The sequence below is a fragment of the Balaenoptera acutorostrata genome, chromosome 10 (genome assembly GCF_949987535.1).
Source record: "Balaenoptera acutorostrata chromosome 10, mBalAcu1.1, whole genome shotgun sequence".
Taxonomy (NCBI): domain Eukaryota; kingdom Metazoa; phylum Chordata; class Mammalia; order Artiodactyla; family Balaenopteridae; genus Balaenoptera; species Balaenoptera acutorostrata.
Genome location: NC_080073.1, coordinates 100,292,565 through 100,313,337, shown reverse-complemented (window position 1 = coordinate 100,313,337; position 20,773 = coordinate 100,292,565). Strand labels below are relative to the sequence as shown.

Below are 20,773 nucleotides of genomic sequence, written 5' to 3'. Positions count from 1 at the left end.
ACAAGCTTTCCAGGAAATTTCCCAGAATGTCATTGTGTATCATTGTGTATTACTCCTTGTTTCCTGTAGGTCCTTAGTTTGAAGAGACAAGTATAATGATTTAGAGCAAAATTAGTTCTCCCTATAATGGAGAAAAAGTTTCTCCAAAAGAAATAATTTCCCGGCTGGTCTTCATAACAGTAAACACACAAGAAAGAGATTTCTGCCTTTGATGTGGAGACGTGGTTCTAACTTCTTCAACTATCTTCTCACAGCCCAGTCATAGAACAACAAGACTGGAGGCTAAACCCTCTGAGGAATGGAAGCACTGAAACACCTTACCTGAGACAATACAAATATAAAATCAAAGATGAAATGATGAAGAGGAGCACGTAAAGTAGCACCGTGAGCACCACACCAAGGATTCCTGATTGCATGGTTTTTTCAAACATCCAGTACAGCTTTGCTGCATCAGCTACAGGAGTCTCCCCATCATGTGAAAGCCGCTGACAAAAGAAGATACAAATTAAATAAATAAATAAATAAAATAAGGGTGAAAACACTGATCATCAAGTTAGATTAATTTAAATACACAAAGACCATCTGAGAGTATAATTTGTTTTTAAATTACATTTTCAAGGTGCTGAAGATATCAGATCTTCAGCTGCAGGACGAAAAAGAAAAAGAGTGGATTTGCATGGTTGGTTTCCCAGGATTTTCTCATTTTCCCTATAGGCGTTTAAATGTGTGCACTCTACATGCAATCTATAAAGTAAAAGCCACGTTTTATTTATGTACTATTAACTTCTGAATTTAATAAGCACAAGATATGAAGAAATTAAATATGATGGTAGAAAGATTCTTTTCTCTCTGAAGCAGATTTGAAAGGAATTTAATTTGTTCTATGCATGAAATAGAGGCTTATTTTAGAAACTTATAAAAGTTATCAGGCTACTTAATGTGATCTTGAAAACCAAAGTTTACATTAGGTCAATTTAATAATAAGTCTTTATTTTAGACAAGGAAAACCATATTATATGTTGGGTTAGAAATAAATACAAGGCAATGAGGTCTTTAAAAGCAAATATAAAATGCTATGTACCTAAGACATTGTCATATGACATCTTTGACCTTTGAGTTTATAAAATATGAATGTTCTTTAATTATGACTCTCATGATCTCAAGTGTAAGTCATATGCCATATAAATGTAAATAAGGTATTTTTGTCCCCAATGTAAGAGAGAAAGAAGAATTTCTCTACTTTTTAAACTGACAATTATATAAATATAGCTTAGTAGGGCACGTTTAAAACTAATCCACAGTACACAGGTACAGATAAAAACAGAACCCTAGAGAGGTTAATGTGTATTTTCCCTACACCAAAATATCTGTTAGTGATTGGGCAGTGATAGAATTCAGATGTTCTGACTCTCGACTGCTTCTTCCATCACCACTTCAGAACTTTCATTTTTATGCTCTGTACTTGTTTATTGGTTTACCGTGCAAAATGTGAGCTTGTTGCTAGGATTTTAGGCAGCAGATCTGTAAGGGTTACCATGTATTTCTCCTATTCCATATCTTACCTTCTGATGCTTTTTGAAAAATAAAGACATAGACATGGGATTCGCTGATGAAACAGACAAAAAAAATGATATATGTTTGATGCTGATAACATAATCTAATCAATAGCTGCTAATCATTCATCTGACCCACACGTATGGTATTGAATGCCTACTAAGCATCATTAAGCTCTGAAGATAAAAGAGTGAATAAGAGTATACAAAAGCCCTACTTTCTCGGAACTTACATTGAAGTGGGGATAGGGGTGGAAAGCAAATGATAGTAAACATGTAAGTAAGATGAAGTAACATACATGGTATATTAGAGAATGATATTTTGAGGAAAACTGTAAAGCAGGAAAAACGTATAGGAGCAATGAGCTGTGTTATTAAACATTTTGATCAGAAAATGTATCACCGAAAAGGTGTTATTTGAGCAAAGACCTGATGGATATAAGGGAATGAGTCATACACCTCCCAAATGGTATTGATCACACACTGAATATTTTGATTCCCCAACTAGATTGTAAGTTCCTGCTTGGACCACTGGGGCAGTGGTGGTTACATCGTGTATCATTCACAGAGCATAAGTATCATCACTTCATTATAATCCTCCTGCTGGTTTGTTTTATATGTATGATGCCTTAGATTTTCCAGTTTCTTCCCAGATGGTCTCTCATTTGACTCTCTCAACAAACTGTGAAATGAGTAAGGTAGGTGTTACTATTTATGGGTACTCTTACTGTTTTGTAATTCATTGAGGAAATTGAAGACTGGAGAGGTTGACTGATCCAATGCCATATCACTGACAAATGGCTGAGTTGGGGCCAGAATAGTTCTCTCTATTACTCCACAGTCACTACTAATGGATGTACAAGACATTTGCTGAGTGAAAATCCTTGCGTTCTACCTTTGTTTAATCTTTGTTCTTATGGGTTGTTCTTTATCTCTCTGTCTCTATTGAGGGCAGGAATGATGCCATATCTATTCTATATCTTTTAAAATCCTGTGCAGAGAGTAAATACACACTGATCAATTAAAATATTCAACAGCAAATCTTTTCCCTACTTTTTATCTAGACAAAGACTCAGTGAGAGAATGAATTTATGAACCCAATGGAATTACTGAGCATAGTATCATGGATGGGGGTCAGGGGAATGCATTGCCAACCTCTGAACCAGCAAACTGAGAGACAGGCAAACTCTTATCAGCAACATCAAGAGCCAATCAATGTTTCAGCCTCAAATCATTCCACCTGCCATATATCCTTTAGAGTTCCATGAAAAAAATGGATCCAAGACAAAAATTATTAGTGAAATTAGGTAGCATCTCCCCTGACCGGCCAACTGCGATCAAACACAGATGATTCTGAGCTTTACCTGCTAGAAGGAAGTGCTGAAAGGATTGGAGGTATGAACTCGGGCAACCTGAATTTCATTAGTGATGTTGAAACTATGATAACCGTGATGCCATGTGGAGCTGTAGCTCTCCAACTTTAATAAGCAGGAAAATCACCTGGAAGTCTTGTTAAAACCCGAAGCCCCTTCAGAGGCTGGCCCCATTCCCAGAGTTTTTGCCTCAAGAGTGAGTGAGGTACAGGGCCTGAGATTCTGCATTTCTGTTAAGTTCCCAGGTGAAGCTAATGCTGTTGGTCCAGGGACCTAATTTTGAGAACCACTGCTTTAAAGCAGTTCTTCTCAAACTCCAGGGTGCTGTTTATCACTGTAGAGCACGTTAAAACACATCTCTTTATTCAATTGGTGAGAGTATCCAAGCATGGACTCCAATGCTGCTGATGTGTGCATCACATGCAGCTTTCGAGTTTTCTTAAAGACAGCAAAAGTGGATGTCATCGGCAATGAAACATGATGGGTTCTAACTAGAGATCAATAATTGTGCAGATTGGGAACGAGCCGTCAAGCTTTTCTTTCCAAGTGGAGAAAGGTATGGGTGTTACACTCATCTATTAGAATCCAAGTCAGCTTCCGTCAGGTTACAGACTTCTGAACTGGTTCGGAGATGGCCCTACTGGAGGCTACTTTCCTGTAGATGACATCAGAGGCCCCAGAGTAAATTAAGGCAGCTCATTTTGTCAGCTGCCTTTGATACAGTGGACTATTCAGCTAGTAATCTCTCTAGGGGACCTGTCTAGAAGAAGGAAAGCCATTCCAGGAGAGCTGCAGACTTTCCTTATGAGGAGATCTCAGAAGACCATAAAGGACAGCGGCTCATCTTCCCCAGATGGCTTCCCATGTGGTGTTGCAATAGGACCAGACTGGCCCCGGGAGGAACTGTGAGAGGCCATGGGCTATGGTCCTACTGGAATGCGGACAGCATCCCTCTCTACATCTCCTGCTCAACAAACCTTGACGGCACAGTCTTGTCCTTACGAACCTGGAGTCTAATCAAAGGGTTATAGGAACTTAGGATGGGGTAGAAAACACGACCACTTCTGACGGACAAGGCTCCCTCTTCTGACCTGTCATCAAGGTGGTCCATGGTACTGAGGCTTCAAGGGTGGTCACAGGCTAGAACTTGAAAACAAGCCTTCCAAGCACTGACAAACTTTCCTTGGCAGGGAGACTAGAAACTAGGTACATTGGTAGGCTCGACGTTCACTGCTTTTGGTTTGTTTTGATAATATTAAAATGACCTACATGGCTGCAGAGTCAACTGTCACATTTGTCTGCAGGTTCTAAGCAGAGGTCATTCCACTCCGAAATAAAAAGGCAGAATTCTCACACAGGCCTAAAAAGTCATTAGTGGACTCAGTACATCAAGGACCCCAGTCTTGTTGAGAGCAGCCCAGGAGCCTTGAGCAAGTGAAAGCCAGCCTAGCAAACAGCCAAGGGAAGGGAGACACCTTCTCAGTAGACGGTCTATCACCTTGTCACAGGTGTGATCTGGTCCATGGAACCAGCATCCTTGGCAACATCTAGGAGTCTGTTAAAACGCAGAATTTCAGGCCCCACCTGCTGAATCAGAAATTGTATTTTGATAAGATCTCCAGGTAACTTGCAAGCACATTAAAGTTGGAGACACACTCTTGTAGCGTAGCACGGCCTGAGAGATAGAAATAAAAGAGTAGCAGGCTTTGCTGATCCTAACTGCCTACCACAGCACCGCATTTTCACGGATGCGGAGTGGACAGCAATTTGGTCTTCAGTTCTAAGAGCACGTGATTAATGGTAGAACCCATTTCAAACACTGTTAATAAGCAGAGTCCATCAAAAATCCCCTCCCTGGGGCTTCCTTGGTGGCGCAGTGGTTGAGAATCCGCCTGCCAATGCAGGGAACACGGGTTCGAGCCCTGGTCTGGGAAGATCCCACATGCCGCGGAGCAACGAGGCCCGTGAGCCACAACTACTGAGCCTGCGCGTCTGGAGCCTGTGCTCCGCAACAAGAGAGGCCGCGATAGTGAGAGGCCCGCGCACCGCGATGAAGAGTGGCCCCCACTTGCCGCAACTAGAGAAAGCCCTCGCACAGAAACGAGGACCCAACACAGCCACAAATAAATAAATAAATAAATAAAATTAAAAAAAAAAAAAAAAATCCCCTCCCTATGATCTGCTAGGCACAGTGAATATAGTCTAAACACATATATAGCAGTTGGCAACCTTTCTTCTTAAAAGAACTACACCAGTTAAGGAATATTATTACATACATTTAGATAATTTTACAAATGAATATTTGATTTAGAATCATTATTAGCATTTTTATACATAATCATATGTTAGTGCATCATTCTTAATTATGAAATCCTAAAACTATATATTTTAGAGTGAAGATGCACCATTTCATCATTTCATAAACACTACAAATGTCAAAATAAATGCCTAAGGAGTAATTTTTAAAATTATTTATTACTTAGAAATGCTTAAAAAACTCTTATTCTTCTTCTTGAGTATATCTATTATGAAAGAGTATTACATCAAAAGGAAATAAATAACTTAACCAATTAAAGGAACTATTGCACGATTACTTTTTTATAAAGTTTGGCTGTGAAAATCCTTAATATTAAAAAAAGTTACCAAAAATGTTACAAAAGAAAGCTTCTTTGTAATAATTTTGAAAATGTACCAATTAGTTTGGATTTGATCTCCAACATTATTTTCTACCTATTTTGCAAGTGTTTCTTTCACATAGCTAAAATTACACTTAAAATGACTATATTAGACATCCACAATTTCTTATTATGAGAAAAAATGAATAACTTCAATTTAAGATGAATATTGAATCGTACATGACTATTGAAACTTCCCATGTCAACTGATTTGTGCACTAACGTTACATTCTATGTCAAGGACTCATATCCCGATTATTTTACTTGACTTACCCCCAGGACAGTATCCACAATAAACACTGCCAGTGGGTCCAGAACTGTCCATAGTCCCATGGTGATGATTAACTTTGACGGGACATCAGGGCAGAAGGCAAACAGTACCTGACAGCCCCATCTGATCAGAACCAAGGGAAGTACCATTGCGTTCAGCATTAAAGGCCCCATCACAACCACAAGCAACTCTTCTCCGATGCGAAGTAAAGAGGTTGGGTAGCAGAGCTCAACCGTGAGCGGGGAAAAATGGAATCTATGGGAAAACAAAGCAATCACACGTGTGCAAAGGAGGAGAATTCTATAAAATGCTGCATATACAAAACACTTTAGAGAACGAAATGCTTTCTCTTTTTTGTAGAGAAAATTTGACACTTAATAGTACCCCAAAATTGTTAGAGGTCTTCATCTTTTCCTTAGAAACTCCTCAACAGCTCACTTTTGAGGAAAAGGCAAATTCTACCTTGTTCATTGTTCTTGTAAACTTCACATGCCATCATAGAAAGGATATCATTTTGATCCACTGAGCAGAGCATTCTTTAGACTAAGCGCTGCCCGGCAGGTCACACATACTCATTAATAGGCTATTTGAAATGCAAAGTATATCAGTGGACTTAGTAATGACTCAGTCTCTAACAGAAATCAGAAATATAAATAAATCTCATAATTCTCCAGAATTTTGACATCACTGATTAATTTTGTTTGTGATTCCTCTAGCTAGACCCCCTAAATACAACAACAACACTGCTGACAGCAAAAACATCTAAAGGGACAACTTGACCTAAGGCTTGAATCCAAGGTGAGCCCAGTAATTCAAGCAGCCTTCACCCAGGCTGTGGCACCCCTCTTTCCATGCAAAGTGAGCCTTCATTGACTCTAATTTTTCCCTCCCCTGTGTTTCAGCCTTGTAAAGCTATTTTGTAGTTAATCCTGCTTGTGTATCTCAGCTCTCTACTAAAAAGAGTTCTTATCAGCTTATCAGCTCTCTACTAAAAAGAGTTCTTCATTTATTCCATTCCTTGACTTTGCTCTGAAGGCAGTTTTTATGCTTTGTTCTTAGGCTGTTGTGAATATCAGATAAAATAAGGTGTATACATTTCTTAGCAGAGGACCTAACAGAGTAAAAGCAGAAAAAATGCTCACTGTTGCTGTAGCTATTGTCATGTCTCCTAACTACAATGTGACATGGAGCTAATGTATGATTCGAGCCTGCGGAACTAGGCAATAGTCAACAAAACATCCTAACGTGTTAGGTCCTCTGTTGCTTAAGAAATTGAATAAGCTGAGCTACCAGGATATTTTTTTTGCAGTCTCATTTCATTAACAACCAATAAAGATAGAGCTTCCTTTTCTATTGAAGAAGTAAGAGAGCAAATAGCAAAAAGCAACTAGCCCAAGCATATGATATTTATCCTTTCTGCTTTAGAAACTCTCACACAAAAGAAAGATAAAAAGAAAGAGGAAAAAAAAAGAAGGGAAGAAAGGAACATAACAGCTATATAAAATTCTGCCATGGAGATACAGTTATTTAGTATATTTAAAGTTGCATATTCTATAATATATTCAGATATTTGTGATTTAATTACAAAAGATGATCAAAAACTGTATGTGTGTATGTATAACACACACATATTTCTTCTCAAAGTATCTTAAAATAGTTTGCAACCTTCTTAATTGAAAATATACACACATCTTTATTTTTTTTATTTTTTTTTATTTTTTTTTATTTTTTTTTATTTTTTATTTTTTATTGATTAATTGATTGATTGATTGATTGCTATGTTGGGTCTTCGTTTCTGTGCTAGGGCTTTCTCTAGTTGTGGCAAGCGGGGGCCACTCTTCATCACGGTGCGCGGGCCTCTCACTGTCACGGCCTCTCCCGCTGCGGAGCACAGGCTCCAGACGCGCAGGCTCAGTAATTGTGGCTCACGGGCCCAGCCGCTCCGCGGCATGTGGGATCTTCCCAGACCAGGGCTCGAACCCGTGTCCCCTGCATTAGCAGGCAGACTCTCAACCACTGCGCCACCAGGGAAGCCCCACACATCTTTATTTTTATCTGTACCATCTACATTTGAGAAAATGAATTTGACTTGTATTGATATCTATCTGTTGGTCTATCTATAGTGTCTCTGGAATCATGTTTATGGAGAGATAACCTTTAAAGTGTCATCTTTTTCCAGAGGATAATGGCCCAGAAAGCTGCCTGGGCTTGAGTTCAGTAATTGTTTGAATTCAATCATTTTGCAGAAGAAGCAATCTTTGCTTCTCTGAGTACAGGTAATAAATCATACTTATATTACTTCTAAAATACCTTCAGCCTAAGTCACTCTGATAAAATCAAAATAGGATAAAATATTGTTGCTAAATTCCTTTTTGGATTCTGCTCAGATATTAGAACACATTTGAATCTGCTAAATTTTAAATAAATATTGATGTACCAGTTAAGTATTTGTATATACAGGCCCAAAATGAGAATATAACTGTAATAGACATTCCTGCTCTTAGATAAAGACATTTTTGTCTTCTCAAATCATACCTGCATTTTAGGTCTTATGGTAAATGGACGGGAGAGGAGTTTTTTACTTTCATTTGGCCTCTCAAGATGAAAATGCATTCCTTTGACTGTCAGGGGAAAGCACTCACTTTGTAACAGGAATTGAAATGGCCTGGAGGAAAAGCCACTGGCTGAGGTAATGCAGGTAGAGCCGCAGGAACCAGAGAGAAGCCGTCAGCAAGATAATGTACCAGAAGCCCTGGCTTTGCCATTGAGCGAACTGAAGTTCTGAAAACACTGACGCCAGCACAAAATAGAGATGCTTGAAGAATTCTCCAGATCCAGTACTATCAGCTACTGAAGAACAGCTACAAACAAAGAAATAATAGATAAATTCTGAGCTTAAATACAACCAAAAGTTGGTTATATTTTGAGAATAATAATAAAGACATAGTGAAAGTAAAATTGAATGAAATTACCTCTGAGCTACCTGGGACTCAAACTAGCTATGTTCCTTTTTGCTATAATGGATTACTAAAGGGGAACATAAAAATACATGGATGTGGAAATGCAAATCAAAACCACTAGGAGATATCTCCTCATACCTATTAAAATGGTTACTATCAAAAAGAAAAACAAAAAAAAGCCAGAAAATAACAAGTGTTGATGAGAATGTGGAAAAATTGGAACTCTTATGCACTGTTGGTGGGAATGTAAAATGATATAATTGTTATGGAAAACAGTATGGCAGGCCCTCAAAAAATTAGAAAATACAACTACCGTATGATCCAGCAATACTCCTTCTGGGTATTTATCCAAAAGAATTCAAAGCAGGATCCCAAACAGATATTCGTACGCCTATGTTCATAGCAGCATTATTCCTAATAACAAAAAGGTGGAAAAAGCCTAACTGTCCATCAAGTGGAATATTATTAGCCTTAAAAGGAAGGAAAAAAAAAAAAAAAGGAAGGAAATTCTGCCCCATGCTACAACATGGATGAACCTTGAGGACATTATCGCTAAATGAAGTCAGCCAGTCATAAAAAGACAAATATTGTGTGATTCCACTTATAGGAGGTGCCCAGAGGAGTCAAATTCAGAGACACGGAAAGTAGAATGGTGGTTGCCAGGATCTGGGAGACGGGGAAATGGGGAGCTATTTAATGGTACAGAGTTTCAGTTTTAGAAGACGAAAAAGTTGTGGAAATTGGTTGCACCACAATGTGAATATGCTTAACACAACTGAACTGTACACTTAAAATGGTTAAGATGATAAATTTTTTAAAAAATAAAATAAAGTAAAAAAACATGGTAAATTTTATGTTATGTGTGTGTTACATTTTTTAAAGAAATATGGAAATAAATTATTATAAACAATAAACTTTTTTAAATCTTTAAAATCTATACCATAGTCCTGCTTACCTCACCTACTCACAATGATCCCTCTTTATTAAGATTAGATTTAATTATTGGCATATAATTTGTTCAAAGTTAACTATTTCAGGTTGAAAATTGAAATGAGTGATTAACATACCACTAAAAACATATGAATGAGAATTCAAAACTTAAGAACTCTTGTATTCTTTAACAGAATACTGACATTTTCTGTTGAAACTAAACATGAAAGAGCTACATACAATTATTCTGATTTAGCTCTGGTTTCCTCTCTCTGTTTTGTGTTGATGGCAAGAGATGTTTTCAAAGTTTCTAAAATTGTTTGCAAAAAAAAAACAAGGAGGGGTTGGGGCCTGAAGCAGAAAGAATCATCAGTGTTCATGGGTACTGTGTTTCTTTTGGGGGTGATATTGTAAAGTTGACTCTGGTGATGGTTGCACTAGTGTGAATATCCTAAAAACTTTAAATTGTACACTTTAAATAGGTGAATGGTATGGTAAATGAATTATATATCTCAATAAAGCTGTTCAAAGAAAAAAGCTAAAATAAAATAAAATAACAGTTTGTAAGAAAAAAGATGAAGAGGCTATCTGAAAACATCTGTAGGGACAGAACTCATTCCCCACCCATTCCCATGACTACGTGCAGTGAGTATTCAGTAGAGTTACTATAGCTTAGTGACTGAAGTACAAGCTCTAGAATCTGACTGTCTGGGTATGAAATTCCTTTCTACGCCTTTGTTTCCTCATATGGAAAAGGGAGATGAGAATAGTACCAATATTCCAGGGTCAGTATGACAACTCAGTTAACAGATATAAAATACTATGAACAGAGCTATTCCTGGGCTACTATCACAAAATAAAAAACACTCAATAATCTGCTTCTCCTTCATTTTGTCTTCCCATATTTAGCAGAGCTACTTTGAAATAAGCTGGCTTTCCATCAAGCCCAAGAAATGTATGAGATCTGTCTAAATGATTATATGGTTCTTTTTTTTAAAGAGATTTAAACATGGACATGCATATATTTGTTATTTAATTAAAACTGTAAATATCATTGGTATATACTATCATGGGTTTAATAAAATGTCGGTTTTATTAAACCAGTAATTGATCTTTATAAGAACTAGGGGTCCTGAGGAGTGGGGTTCCAAGCAGTGTTTTCCAGAACTTGAGGTGCAGCAAAATGGTGGTAGAAGCTTGTTTAAAAATTCAGACTTAGGGCTCATCTTTGTGACCTCTATTCACGAAATCTCGGATGAAGCGCAGAAATAAGCGACCCGGCGTGGAATCTGAGGAGCTGAATAAAATGGTGGCCTGAGCAGAGACTCTTAAGCAAGTAACGTTGAAGTCAACATGGAGAAGAAATGAGACAAAGCAGGGAATGAGACAACACTTAAGGGCCTATTGAAACAGTTCAGCCGTGTGGACGAAAGGCTCTTGGTGCTCCAGTCAGGCATCAGGGCCGTGCCTCTGAGGTGGGAGAGCCAACTTCAGAACACTGGTCCACAAGAGACCTCCCAGCTCCACGTAATACCAAACGGCAAAAATCTCCCAGAGATCTCCATCTCAACATCAAGACCCAGCTTCACTCAACGACCAGCAAGCTACAGTGCTGGACATCCTATGCCAAACAACTAGCTAGACAGGAACACAACCCCATCCATTGGCAGAGAGGCTGCCTAAAATCATAATAAGGCCACAGACACCACAAAATACACCACCAGACGTGGACGTGCCCACCAGAAAGACAAGATCTAGCCTCATCCACCAGAACTCAGGCACTAGTTCCCTCCACCAGGAAGCCTACACAACCCACTGAACCAACCTTAGCCGCTGGGGACAGATACCAAAAACAACGGGAACTACGAACCTGCAGCCTGTGAAAAGGAGACCCCAAACACAGTAAGATAGGCAAAATGAGACGACAGAAAAACACACAGCAGATGAAGGAGCAGGCTCAAAACACACTGGACTTAACAAATGAAGAGGAAATAGGTAGTCTACCTGAAAAAGAATTCAGAATAATGATAGTAAGGATGATCCAAAATCTTGGAAATAGAATAGACAAAATGCAAGAAACATTTAACAAGGATGTAGAAGAACTAAAGAGGAACCAAGCAATGATGAAAAACACAATAAATGAAATTAAAAATACTCTAGATGGGATCAATAGTAGAATAACTGAGGCAGAAGAAAGGATAAGTGACCTGGAAGATAAAATGGTGGAAATAACTACTACAGAGCAGGATAAAGAAAAAAGAATGAAAAGAACTGAGGACAGTCTCAGGGACCTCTGGGACAACATTAAACGTGCCAACATTCGAATTATAGGGGTACCAGAAGAAGAAGAGAAAAAGAAAGGGACTGAGAAAATTTTTGAAGAGATTATAGTTGAAAACTTCCCTAATATGGGAAAGGAAATAGTTAATCAAGTCCTGGAAGCACAGAGAGTCCCATACAGGATAAACCCAAGGAGGAACACGCCAAGACACATATTAATCAAACTGTCAAAAATTAAATATAAGGAAAACATATTAAAGGCAGCAAGGGAAAAAAAACAAATAACACACAAGGGAATCCCCATAAGGTTAACATCTGATCTCTCAGCAGAAACTCTGCAAGCCAGAAGGGAGTGGCAGGATATACTTAAAGTCATGAAGGAGAAAAACCTACAACCAAGATTACTCTACCCAGCAAGGATCTCATTCAGATTGGATGGAGAAATTAAAACCTTTACAGACAAGCAAAAGCTGAGAGAGTTCAGCACCACCAAACCAGCTTTACAACAAATGCTAAAGGAAATTCTCTAGGCAAGAAACACAAGAGAAGGAAAACACCTACAATAACAAACCCAATACATTTAAGAAAATGGGAATAGGAACATACATATCGATAATTACCTTGAATGTAAATGGATTAAATGCTCCCACCAAAAGACACAGGCTGGCTGAATGGATACAAAAACAAGACCCATACATATGCTGTCTACAAGAGACCCACTTCAGACCTAGGGACACATACAGACTGAAAGTGAGGGGATGGAAAAAGATATTCCATGCAAATGGAAATCAAAAGAAAGCTGGAGTAGCAATTCTCATATCAGACAAAATAGACTTTAAAATAAAGACTATTACAAGAGACAAAGAAGGACACTATATAATGATCAAGGGATCGATCCAAGAGGAAGGTATAACAATTGTAAATATTTATGCACCCAACATAGGAGCACCTCAATACATAAGGCAAATACTAACAGCCATGAAAGGGGAAATTGACAGCAACACAATCATAGTAGGGGACTTTAACACCCCACTTTCACCAATGGACAGATCATCCAAAATGAAAATAAATAAGGAAACACAAGCTTTAAATGATACATTAAACAATATGGACTTAATTGATATTTATAGGACATTCCACCCAAAAACAACAGAATACACATTTTTCTCAAGTGCTCATGGAACATTCTCCAGGATAGATCATATCTTGGGTCACAAATCAAGCCTTGGTAAATTTAAGAAAATTGAAATCGTATCAAGTATCTTTTCCGACCACAACGCTATGAGACTAGATATCAATTACAGGAAAAGATCTGTAAAAAATACAAACACATGGAGGCTACACAATACATTACTTAATAACAAAGTGATTACTGAAGAAATCAAAGGGGAAATCAAAAAATACCTAGAAACAAATGACAATGGAGACACGACGACCCAAAACCTATGGGACACAGCAAAAGCAGTGCTAAGAGGGAAGTTTATAGCAATACAAGCCTACCTCAAGAACAGGAAACATCTCGAATAAACAACCTAACCTTGCACCTAAAGCAATTAGAGAAAGAAGAACAAAAAAACCCCAAAGCCAGCAGAAGGAAAGAAATTATAAAGATCAGGTCAGAAATAAATGAAAAAGAAATGAAGGAAACAATAGCAAAAATCAATGAAACTAAAAGCTGGTTCTTTGAGAAGATAAACAAAATTGATAAACCATTAGCCAGACTCATCAAGAGAAAAAGGGAGAAGACTCAGATCAATAGAATTAGAAATGAAAAAGGAGAAGTAACCACTGACACTGCAGAAATACAAAAGATCATGAGAGATTACTACAAGCAACTCTATGCCAATAAAATGGACAACCTGGAAGAAATGGACAGATTCTTAGAAATGCACAAACTGCCGAGACTGAACCAGGAAGAAATAGAAAATATGAACAGACCAATCACAAGCACTGAAATTGAAACTGTGATTAAAAACCTTCCAACAAACAAAAGCCCAGGACCAGATGGCTTCACAGGCGAATTCTATCAAACATTTAGAGAAGAGCTAACACCTATCCTTCTCAAACTCTTCCAAAATATTGCAGAGGGAGGAACACTCCCAAACTCATTCTACGAGGCCACCATCACCCTGATACCAAAACCAGACAAAGATGTCACAAAGAAAGAAAACTACAGGCCAATATCACTGATGAACATAGATGCAAAAATCCTCAACAAAATACTAGCAAACAGAATCCAACAGCACATTAAAAGGATCATACACCATGATCAAGTGGGGTTTATCCCAGGAATGCAAGATTCTTCAATATACGCAAATCAATCAATGTGATACACCATATTAACAAATTGAAGGAGAAAAACCATATGATCATCTCAATAGATGCAGAGAAAGCTTTTGACAAAATTCAACACCCATTTATGATAAAAGCCCTGCAGAAAGTAGGCATAGAGGGAACTTTCCTCAACATAATAAAGGCCATATATGACAAACCCACAGCCAACATTGTCCTCAATGGTGAAAAACTGAAACCATTTCCACTAAGATCAGGAACAAGACAAGGTTGCCCACTCTCACCACTATTATTCAACATAGTTCTGGAAGTCCTAGCCACAGCAATCAGAGAAGACAAAGAAATAAAAGGAATCCAAATCGGAAAAGAAGAAGTAAAGCTGTCACTATTTGCAGATGACATGATACTATACATAGAGAATCCTAAAGATGCTACCAGAAAACTCCTAGAGCTAATCAATGAATTTGGTAAAGTAGCAGGATACAAAATTAATGCACAGAAATCTCTTGCATTTCTATACACTAATGACGAAAAATCTGAAAGTGAAATTAAGAAAACACTCCCATTTACCATTGCAACAAAAAGAATAAAATATCTAGGAATAAACCTACCTAAGGAGACAAAAGACCTGTATGCAGAAAATTATAAGACACTGATGAAAGAAATTAAAGATGATACAAATAGATAGAGAGATATACCATGTTCCTGGATTGGAAGAATCAACATTGTGAAAATGTCTCTACTACCCAAAGCAATCTACAGATTCAATGCAATCCCTATCAAACTACCACTGGCATTTTTCACAGAACTAGAACAAAAAATTTCACAATTTGTATGGAAACACAAAAGACCCCGAATAGCCAAAGCAATCTTGAGAACGAAAAATGGAGCTGGGGGAATCAGGCTCCCTGACTTCAGACTATATTACAAAGCTTCAGTAATCAAGACAGTTTGGTATTGGCACAAAAACAGAAATATAGATCAATGGAACAGGATAGAAAGCCCAGAGATAAACCCACACACATATGGTCAACTTATCTTTGATAAAGGAGGCAAGCATATACAGTGGAGAAAAGACAGCCTCTTCAATAAGTGGTGCTGGGAAAATTGGACAGGAACATGTAAAAGTATGAAATTAGAACACTCCCTGACACCATGCACAAAAATAAACTCAAAATGGATTAAAGACCTAAGTGTAAGGGCAGACACTATCAAACTCTTAGAGGAAAACATAGGCAGAACACTCTATGACATACATCACAGCAAGATTCTTTCTGACCCAGCTCCCAGAGAAATGGAAATAAGAACACAAATAAACAAATGGGACCTAATGAAACTGAAAAGCTTTTGCACAGCAAAGGAAACCATAAACAAGACCAAAAGACAACCCTCAGAATGGGAGAAAATATTTGCAAATGAAGCAACTGACAAAGGATTAATCTCCAAGATTTACAAGCAGCTCATGCAGCTCAATAACAAAAAAACAAACAACCCAATCCAAAAATGGGCAGAAGATCTAAATAGACATTTCTCCAAAGAAGATATACAGATGGCCTACAGACACATGAAAGAATGCTCAACATCATTAATCATTAGAGAAATGCAAATCAAAACTACAATGAGATATCATCTCACACCGGTCAGAATGGCCATCATCAAAAAATCTAGAAACAATAAATGCTGGAGAGGGTGTGGAGGAAAGGGAACACTCTTGCACTGTTGGTGGGAATGTAAATTGATACAGCCACTATGGAGAACAGTATGGAGGTTCCTTAAAAAACTACAAATAGAACTACCATACGACCCAGCAATCCCACTACTGGGCATATACCCTGAGAAAACCATAGGTCAAAAAGAGTCATGTACCAAAATGTTCATTGCAGCTCTATTTACAATAGCCAGGACATGGAAGCAACCTAAATGTCCATCGACAGATGAATGGATAAAGAAGATGTGGCACATATATACAATGGAATATTACTCAGCCATAAAAAGAAATGAAATGGAGGTATTTGTAATGAGGTGGATGGAGTTAGAGTCTGTCATACAGAGTGAAGTAAGTCAGAAAGAGAAAAACAAATACAGTATGCTAACACATATATATGGAATCTAAGGGAAAAAAAAAAAAAAAAAAAAAGGCCATGAAGAACCTAGTGGCAAGATGGGAATAAAGACACAGACCTACTAGAGAATGGACTTGAGGATATGGGGAGGGGGTGGGGTGAGATGTGACAGGGTAAGAGAGTGTCATGGGCATATATACACTACCAAATGTAAAATAGATAGCTAGTGGGAAGCAGCCGCATAGCACAGGGAGATCAGCTCGGTGCTTTGTGACCACCTAGAGGGGTGGGATGGGGAGGGTGGGAGGGAGGGAGATGCAAGAGGGAAGAGAAATGGGAACATATTGTATATGTATAACAGATTCACTTTGTTATAAAGCAGATGCTAACACACTATTGTAAGGCAATTATACTTCAATAAAGATGTTTGAAAAAAAAAAAAAAAAAAAAAAAAAGAACTAGGCTCCAAGTTCCCGGATTAACTTGTCTAATTCTATTCTAGAATAATTCAGCAAATTCCTCAACCAAAAATAGTCTTGATTATAAACACGTTACCAAAGGAGAAGCTGGTACAATAGTAAGTAGTTCAGTGGCTTAGTGACTAACCACAGCAGTTCAAGGCATTGTAGGAACATTAACAGGAATGGAATTCATAGACAGATTCCAAAGATTTTATATACAAAAACTCATCTCTCTCTGAAGACTATCAAACATAATGACATTGTATCACCAAAAGAAGCTAAATAATAGAAACAAGAGTCTTTGGGAGGGAAAAAGAAGAAAAACAAAAAACTAACAACACTAAGTAAAAGAAAACCCATTATTCTCTTTAAAATACCAATCCATGACTTTAGCCTTTTGGTCTACACAGGGCTAATAAGGCACTGAACTTGACATTGACAATTTATTTTAGTTGTTCTTGTGTGTATTTTTCCATAAAAGTGTAGAGCATCATCTAACTGAAAACCATGTGCCGACTTTCTACTAAGCATACTTTTCAGTTACTCAAATGAGGAATAGTTAAACAGGAAACAGACCCCCAAGAGGCTTTGGTTTACCAACGGTAAAATTGTCAGGAGACTGACTCTCTTAAAGAAGGATTCCAGAATACTTTACTACGTTTACCATCATGTGAAATGAAACCCAGGACTTTCTACACTGCTAAAGGAAAATATTCTGTGCATGATCTCCTCTTCAGTTAATTATTCTGTCACTGTTTTGCCTCTTCAAAGAGAAGACAAAATCAAACACAGATTTGGCATTGTGTTGTTAGCAAAAAACTGGAAAATCTCAAATGATGCAAAACAGAAAAGACAGTAGCTTCTTTGACCTTTGGAATTTTCCACTGTTCTTTTCATCTATTGACTAAGCAGCTTAAATATTTATGCACAGAACCCACTATCAAGTCATACTTTTACCATTAGTTTCACTGATAAAATGTTTCCCATCCACATTCAGATCCACGTTTTTTGTTTTTTTTTGTTTTTTTTTTTTAAACGTTTCTTTAATTAATTAATTAATTTTATATTTATTTTTTTGGCTGTGTTGGGTCTTCGTTTCTGTGCGAGGGCTTTCTCCAGTTGCGGCGAGCGGGGGCCACTCTTCATCGCGGTGTGCGGGCCTCTCACTATCGCGGCCTCTCTTGTTGCGGAGCACAGGCTCCAGACGCGCAGGCTCAGTAGCTGTGGCTCACGGGCTTAGTCGCTCCGCGGCATGTGGGATCTTCCCAGACCAGGGCTCGAACCCGTGTTCCCTGCCTTGGCAGGCAGATTCTTAACCACTGCGCCACCAGGGAAGCCCACGTTTTTTGTTTATGAGATGTTTGATTTAGGGTAAATAACACCAGAATTTCACTGTGTACCATTTATATCTAATTCAAAATATTCAATTTTCTTGCACCTCGTCAACACAATTCAGTATTTGTTTTTATTTGTCCATTTACCAATAGTAACTATAGCATCTGGATTTAAAGAATTAGGAAAACCTTGGCATCAATCACTTAGAGTTTAAAAAACTGTATACTGCAAAGTTAGAAATTAATAAAAGAATCAGTTGATGAAAGATGATGCCAAGTAAAAGGATGTATCAAAAAGCTCATTAGTCGAACACAGCTAGTCAAGTATAGCCTTATAAACAACTCCTGAATGATGAGAAAATCTGAGTCCTTCTCTCTTAATCATTTTGAACTTGCACCTGAAATCTAAATGTGCACCGATATAAAACTGTATCACAATGCTCTCTCCATATATTGTTCTTAAAATAGATTTCATTCAAAGGACAATTCTGCATCCATGTTTCCAAATTGTCTTGAAAGAAAGCGTCTTTTTCATTCTTGTATACATGCAAGACACTATGAAATGCAGTGCCATAGTACAATATCTTCATCCACATTTCAACTGTTCTTTCCTTCCTCTGTAATCTTTCTTGGTTATGTACAAAGAGTATGATCATCAAAAGGATAATAAATGGGCTCTGCCACTGGGGTGTGTAATACGTATAGTGGGAATTGATTTGTTGGTTATGAAGGCAGCCATAGAGCACACAGATCATTGCAAAATCACATTGAGGCCAGCAGCTACTCCTCCATTCGTGCAGGCGGCTCCTCTATCGCTCACGGGGTGAGCTGCCAGAGGGTGAGAAGAATGGTGAGGTCATCCAGTATTCAGCTATTAAATGAAACCTATTTCTCTGAACTTCAGCCACATTTCATATGACACACATATATCCCCCTTCTATGCCCAGTCCTTATAGAGACCTGAAATCAAACAAGATTTCTATGATCCATCAGTGTAATAAAAAAAAAAAAAAGACCAAGATTGCTTTGAAAAAAAAGCATGGAATGCATTCTTAAACTCTCTTCTTCAGTGAATGAGTCCTTAGGAATTTGTATATGACCAAATCTTAAGATCTGTCAAGTGAAGAGGAATTAGACAAATGAGAGTGAGGGTGTAGGTAGAAAAGCTGGGAGGGCATTCCATCACACAGGTCATTCTCAGAATAAAGTTCCATTTCTAAAACTGAAAGTAAGTTGAGCTGGGTGAAGAAAGTCTTTGTATCACTAAGTAGTAGTGATAGAGGGTGAAGCTGAAGAGGTAGAAGAGGCCTTCTTATGATGGGACCTGGTCAGCTCGTGCCATATAAAGGAGTTTGGGCTCTATTCTGCCACCATTAATAGCCCACGAAGTATTTTAGGGTAAGGGAGACAGGGAAGGCTACCATGTTTGTAGTTTAGAAATATTGCTCCAGTCGCCAGATGAAAATGTGTGGAGAGGGTCCAGACTCAGGGGCAGAAAGGATTACGAGTTAGATGATGATCTACCCCGTGCTGCTCAATGGAGAGCAGAACAGTTGCACTCAGAAATATGGGTGTGGATATTCTTGGTTGTCACGGTGACATGAAGGGTGGCAAAAGGCAACACGTTTCTGAATAACATGTTTGAGAGCCTCAAACAAGGAAGAACTCTTGCACCCTGTATTAGTTCCCTAGGGCTACCGGCACCACAATCTGGGTGATTTCAAACAAAAGAAATGTATTCTCTCACAATTCTGGAGGCTACAAGTCCTCAATCAAGGTGTTGGAAGAACCATGCTCTCCCTGAAGGTTCTGGGCTTGGGAGGAGGGAGCATAGAAGAGGACAGATCTTTTCTTGCCTCTTTCAGCTTCTGGTAGCCCCAGGCATTCCTTGGCTAGTGGCAGCATAAATCCAACCTCTGCCTCCATCTTCACATGGCGATCTTTGTTTTGTGTGTCTGTGTCTTCACATGTAAGGATACCATATTGGATAAAAGGCCCACCCTACTCTAGGACCACCTCATCTTAACTTACATCTGCAATGACCCTTTTCCAGGTAAGGTCACATTCTGAGGTACTAGGGTTTAGAACCTCAACATATTGTTTGAGGGGATACAATTCAACCCATAACACGCCCAAATGCCAGTGGTAACCCTCTTGAGGGAAAGGGAGTGAGAGAGGTGGAGGGACAAATAAATAGGTGGATTTGAGAGATATTGCCTTACAGTAAACAAGACTTGGAGACTGTTTGAATATGGCGTCTTAAAAAAAGACTCAATAGTGGTCCCAAAGTTTCTGGCTCAGGTAGCTCATCCAAAGGTGACCGAGTGGAGAACATATGAGAAAAAAAATTTGATGGGGGAAAAGGGAAAAATGAAAAAAACAAAAAACAAACAAAAACCCCCCAATAAGCTCATATTGACCTGCATATGGAAAATGCTTATGATATATCCAAGAGAATTCACCCAATAGTCTGTTGTACTTATGGAAGTGAAGTTCAAGAGATATCAGAGCTGGAAACATTAGTTTGAAATCACCAACATCGTAATAAGGAGCCATCAGCATGGCTGAGACCCATCATCAA

At 38.3% G+C, this 20,773-nt stretch overlaps 1 protein-coding gene across 1 annotated transcript in view; it reads right to left on the bottom strand.

Annotated features, from left to right (window-relative positions):
- The window catches only part of LOC103007135 (uncharacterized), a 243,392-nt gene that overhangs the window by 15,078 nt on the left and 207,541 nt on the right, over nt 1–20,773 (bottom strand). Inside the window, 3 exon segments of the mRNA XM_057555781.1 lie at nt 322–485; nt 5,875–6,127; nt 8,515–8,733. Coding sequence (XP_057411764.1) covers nt 322–485; nt 5,875–6,127; nt 8,515–8,733 — 636 coding nt within the window.